The sequence below is a fragment of the Lycium barbarum genome, chromosome 6, assembly GCF_019175385.1.
Source record: "Lycium barbarum isolate Lr01 chromosome 6, ASM1917538v2, whole genome shotgun sequence".
Classification (NCBI taxonomy): domain Eukaryota; kingdom Viridiplantae; phylum Streptophyta; class Magnoliopsida; order Solanales; family Solanaceae; genus Lycium; species Lycium barbarum.
This window is the reverse complement of record NC_083342.1, coordinates 18841950-18847916: the sequence shown is the minus strand read 5'-3', so window position 1 is coordinate 18847916 and position 5967 is coordinate 18841950. Positions and strand designations below refer to the sequence as shown.

The following is a 5967-nucleotide window of genomic DNA, read 5'->3' as shown; positions in this document are numbered from 1 at the left end:
TTTGTGAAACAACAGTACAAATAATTATATAATGGACAGTACAACGTAATAATGTCAGATACCAAACTCACATAACTTCACATACATCGTAAAAGAACCTCCAAAAAAATTACAACACAGTAAAGAAACAAACATCACAAAGATATATTTAGTTTAGAGCAATACAAAACAAAACCTACCATGCATCTCTCTGATTGCTCCTCGACAACAACACGATCATGATGAGACAAGAATCAGAGGCGGAGCTAGAACTTTTAGTTTATGAGTTTTGTTGAATCCGTAGCTAGCCAGCACTGTGGCTCCGCCACTGGCAAGAACCTTTAAGGGATTCTTCACTTTCATATAACATTAGGGCTGATTATTTTGAAGTTAATTACCATCCACGAGTCATTTCCACTTTAGCTTGAGAATTGAACAACGTGAGAAGCTTCAAGATTTGAAGTTAACATATGATTATAGAAGATGGCTGGTTGTAGATGAGTTATTGAGAGTAGAAAATCCTGTCCAAGAATTTGCATTTGCACCACCCCAATATTGATTATTTTCAAGAGTACCCAAAAACTGTTTGGTTGAATTCATCCCTTGTCGATTATTATCCTCCATTTTCACTTGAGAAACCCCGTTTGATGCTTCAATACTAGTACCTTGATCAGCTTGAAAATTAGGGTACAAATTTGTTGGATGATGCTCAAAGTTAGCTGCCAAAGATGGCAATAAATTGTTTCTATTATTAGTACTCCCTATCTGAAATCCCATTTCACCAAGAGGAGGCTGAAATCCTCCATAATTATTTAGGTTTTGGAAAGCAGCCATAAGGGGTGTAAATTGTGTAGATGCTTGTGAAAAGTGGTGTCCAGTCATTTCCATGCTACAACTTGAAGGACTTGCCCTTGTTGTAGTATTAGAATTACCCATTTGCCCTCCTCCTGTTGCTTTTGAGTTGTTATTGTTGTTGTTACTGCTTTTACTTCTTTTATTCCTCCGGCAGCCGCCTCCCACCGGCACGTTTCTCAAGGCACCCCCTTTCGTCCAATAACGGCGGCAGTTCTTACAGAAATGACGTGGCTGCAAAAGGTTGTAGTTGTTGTAGTAGCAGAATTTAGTATTCGAGGATTCGCACCTCGGACACTTTAGGCCAGCTTCCGGAAGCGGAAGCTTGGCCATCCGGGCTCGATCGACCATAGAACCGGGCCTGATCGAGCCCAGCCCGCCACCCATCTGAGTGGGTGGCAGGAGAGGCGGAAGCTGAGGATTGTCAAGGCCAGGGTTTCCTTGCTGATGATCAGGCTGTTGTTGTAACTACAAAAAATACCAAGAAAGAAGAAAAAAGAAGCAAGTTAGGGAATTTAATTTGTTCACAACTCAAGTAGTCATCTAGCTATATATGGTATATTCAACAAAAAAGACTAGTAGAGAAAAAAAAGAAGAAGAAGAGGAATATGAATATGAATATTACTCTTTTTGATGTATCAAAGGTGAAATTGAAGATTAAAGACATACCTGGTGCAAATTAGGATGATCTAAATAGACTGGAAAAGAAGAGAAAACCATGGTTCAATTCTTTTTCTTTGATGTCTTTACTCTTTATCTTTAATAAAGGTTGATGGGTTTTTTGGAAATATATGGGTGGAGAATCACAATAAAGAGAGAAGAAGGGAATACCAGAGCATTCAACAAAGAGAAAGGAGAGGAAAAAGAAGAAAGAAGACGAAGGAATTAAAGAAGAGAGGAACTTTAGCTTGTTTAATTTTTATTTTTCCCTCATCACATTCTCCCTTTATCTCTCTTTTTGTTTTTATTACTATATCTTTTTAGGGTTTTGTAAAATTTGAGTGGGCGAATAAGTTCCTTCGCGTTGAAGCTTTCTGTGTTGATGATGCCCTTGGACTCACTACATAGATATATAATACGGACTTTTACGCTGAATAGCCATCCACCAAAACAATAGTCAGCAATCTATATTTTTTTTTTTTTTATAGTAATGTATGTATGCATGTAATGTACTTTAACCGTCCCAATATATGATATTTTTGCTTTTTGAGAGTCAATTCGACTAAACTTTGAAGATAAACTAGATTAGATTAACTTAATAATTTAAGATTAAAATTTATAATTTGAAAACTACTTGAAAAATACTGTAAGTTGCATTTTTCTCATATCAATTTGGTGAAAAAATACATCATAAAATGTTGATCAAAGTTTATGCAGTTTGAATCTCGGGAAGAGAAAAATATCACAAAAACTGGGACAGAAGGACTACATATTTTATAATATAACTAATGTATATTTTTTGTATATATGACTAGCAGCTGTAATTATATTTGACAATTGACGGCGAAATATGTAATTTTTCCTATATAATAGTGCTAGAGAAAAGTAGTGTTGTGACTCCTCACTTGCATTGCATGAATAAAAGAGAGATTAAAAATGTGCACATTATCTATTTGCTTATGGTGGGATCCTCTTACGTAATTGAAATTCCAAATAGGGCAGTGTATTATCATAGAAAACTTCACAATTATCATGAGAGTGATATTCTTTGGACCCCCTTTTTAGCTTTGTGTTGGGATAAGTAATGACTATTACCTTACTATAGTACTACTAGACTACTAGTTCTATTTTTTTGGTACCTTATAATAAAAAGCTAATAACACACTATTGTTAGGTTTCTTCTTCTCATCTTCTTCTTCTTTATTTCTTTTTGCTTTTGTCTGTTTTCGATCTTTTAAAGTTTATGGCTAGCTTTACTTTAATCGTTCCATTTGTGTGCGCATGGCAATTTGGTATGGATTAACACGCGGAGAGACGTTCCAAACTCAAACATCATCGGAGTTCTAAATTAGGAGGATGTTCTAGTGGCAAATAATTGGTTCTTTTTAAGTGTTCAATTACCTATGTTACTTTAATTCATTGAGAACATTAAACTGTTAATATATATAATACGAGAGGAGATCATTTGTTTCACTTTTTTTCTGGATCAGTAGGTTATAGATATGTGGCTGCACAGCCTTCACTAAACAAGTCATCAATTATGACCTGAGAATGTTCTACTATTTGTTTGGAAGACATACTAAGTATAATTAAAAGTGTGCTCTCTGTAACAGTTTAATCTTTTAAATGAAAACGGTAACACACTTTAATATGGTATCAAAGCAGGTAGAGCTTCTGGGTTCGAGTTAGAGCCACACGTGAGGGGCGTGTTGAAGACATATATGTACTAATTAAAAAGTATGCTCTCTCTAAAAACTATTTGTCACGACCCAGCTAAGGGCCGCGACGGGTACCCGGGGCTAACCACCGAGCACCGCTCGTTCTATGACTTATCCTACTAATTTAATGCTCTTTTAATCAATTTATATTCAAATCATAAAGAAATCATCTTTCGTTTGAAACATAAATACTTTTATAAACATAAGCCTTTAGGCTATCAAGATAATATACATGTATATATATATATCTACATAATGGCAACCTCGGGAGACCACATAACCCACACTGCGTATCTACGAGCCTCTACTGGAGTACTAGACATGAGGACGGGACAAGACCCCGTCATGCCCAAAATACATATACATATATATATACACAAAAGTATAAACCCGATTAGCACCTCCGGAATAATGGAGTGCCCTGAAAGTCTCCTGATAGCTCCTATAGGTCTGCGCCGTCTCTCTGTCTACCTGTGGGCATGAACACAGCGTCCAAAGAAAACGGACGTCAGTACGAATATTGTACTGAGTATGTAAGGCATAACAATGGAAATACGTCAATGAGAAAAAGGAAACATCAATAAGGAGCAACTGTATGTGACTGTCACGTATAGAAGAAATAGCACATGCTGACTTACTTCATATCCATCATCATATCATATATTGTTGCGGAACGTGCAGCCCGGTCCATACATCATATATATATATATATATATATATATATATATATATATATATATATATATATATATATATATATATATATATATATATATATATATATATATATATATATATTGCCACGGAACGAACGACCCGATCCATATATCATCATATATAAATATATTGCCGTGGAACGTACGGCCCGATCCATAAATAATATAGTATATTAGTGCCGAGGAACGTACGGCCCGATCCATCACCCATATATCCTGCGTCCGGGATGATATCATAAGATACCAGCTGATCAGGTGGCTATGCGTCTATAGCGCCTCACCTTTCCCCATGTCCCCTATGTACATATACGTATCATATACACATATAATATACGTAGCATGCATGAGAGCCCAAGGAAAGTTATGTTCCTATCGGAGTGACGTAAGGTCGGTAACCTCCGATTATATTATGGAATAATTGTCATAACTTTGTCTCACCTTGAAGGAACAACTATTATAAGGTGAGACTAACAATGAAGAATAACATTAGGAGAACATAGAATAAAGTCATAAATATCATAAGGCGTCAATTCATATACTTTGGAATCTTTAAAAATAGTCATTATCCGTGAATAAAATTGAGAAATCAAGAAATAGCTCAATATTCTTATATCGTCATTGAAATCATAACTTGGAACCTTTAAACATGAAATCGTTCTCATCGTAGTCATCATAGGAAAATATTCTCATCTTTGGCATCGTTGTAATCATGATAAAATATGTCCATCATTGTCCTCATAAGAGCTTACAAAATCGTAAACCTTTGTTTTGGAACGATGCAGGCATTTGGAAAACATTTACGAGTTATCAAGAAAGGAATCATGCCTTGGAATCATAAACTTCTAACTTTTGAAAACAAGGAAGTTATGGAAGCATTTATGAAGTCGTAACCTAGGAATCATGCCTTTGAAGAAAGGAGCGAGCCTTAACATACCTTTGTCGTTAACTATGCTATCGTTCGCTTGATTTCCTTTGATGTCACGTCTCTACCTTCAAGAGAGAATTCGCACCATCGTTAGTCAATCGACGAGAAGAACGCGCTACTATTTCTAGGGAAAATTGGGCAGCGTTTCCTTTGTTTCTACTACTTTTCCCATGATTCATTTCAACTACCAAACATTCATAACAACACTCACAACATCGTATCAACAATTATCATTTACTTACATTTACCTCATTCCACCATTTTTCTCCAATCTCTCCACATTTATGGGTTTTAGCTCATCATCACATTTTTGCATATCTAATACTTATTTCGTGGTCTAAGTAACATTTATAACGTGTTTGTAATCTCAACATATCCATTTTCATGATTTCATTCAACTACCCTCCAATTGTGACACTATTCATCCATTCAAGACCCACTTCTCATGCTTTTCTACAATTCAAGTATACTAGCTTTCCAATACCTTAAATAATATGTTAAAGTCATGAAATTTACCTCAAATGATAGTGGAACAATCTTGGAGTAGAATTCCTCCTTTTGCACCAAAACCCTTCTTCACCTTCCTTGGGATTTCTTGAAAGAAATGAACTTTCAATCAAGTTTTATACACCTTGTTCCATGAATTTTGTGTTGTTGATCTTGATTTCCCTTCGGTTTTTCTTGTGGATGAAAAGTGGAGAGAGTATTCTAGAGTTTCTTGATCAAAAATGGTGAAAAATGAGTTAGAAACGAAATTGGGTATATATATAATGGTCCAGAAGATTCTGGACTGACACAACATGCGACACACTTTGCGGGACGCAAAGCATGCTGTGCTAAACGCATGTTGTGTCGCAAACCATGCAGGGAAACCAAAAACTTCACTGTCACACTTTGCGGTGGAACTGCGGAGCCACATGTCGTACTTGCGGGCCGCATGTTGCGCCGCAAAGTGCGCCAGAAGGTGACTTTGCCCGAATAGTCTGTCGTAAAATGGCCATAACTTTTGATACCGATATGCTATGAGGGCTCACGACCTATGGTTGAAAATCTCTTTCAATTATCTACCACTTTTATTTCTAGAGATTTTTCTAAATTCCAAACATATAATGGAGTT

At 36.1% G+C, this 5967-nt stretch overlaps 1 protein-coding gene across 1 annotated transcript; it reads right to left on the bottom strand.

The window, feature by feature from the left end:
- LOC132643552 (dof zinc finger protein DOF2.4-like) lies at positions 1-1872 on the bottom strand. The gene is made up of 2 exons (XM_060360007.1): positions 1501-1872; positions 1-1299 (listed from the first exon to the last, which is right to left on the bottom strand). Exons 1-2 carry the CDS (start codon positions 1549-1551, stop codon positions 454-456), a joined length of 897 nt encoding a protein of 298 aa, XP_060215990.1. The 5' UTR covers positions 1552-1872; the 3' UTR covers positions 1-453.
- Positions 1873-5967: the final 4095 nt, after the last annotated feature.

Bases quoted from the DNA above. Each gene is read 5' to 3' on its own strand.
- LOC132643552 (XM_060360007.1), bottom strand. From the start codon at position 1,551: ATGGTTTTCTCTTCTTTTCCAGTCTATTTAGATCATCCTAATTTGCAC. The intron at 1,300-1,500 runs GTATGTCTTTAA...TATTTTTTGTAG, and splicing joins ATCATCCTAATTTGCACCAG to TTACAACAACAGCCTGATCA.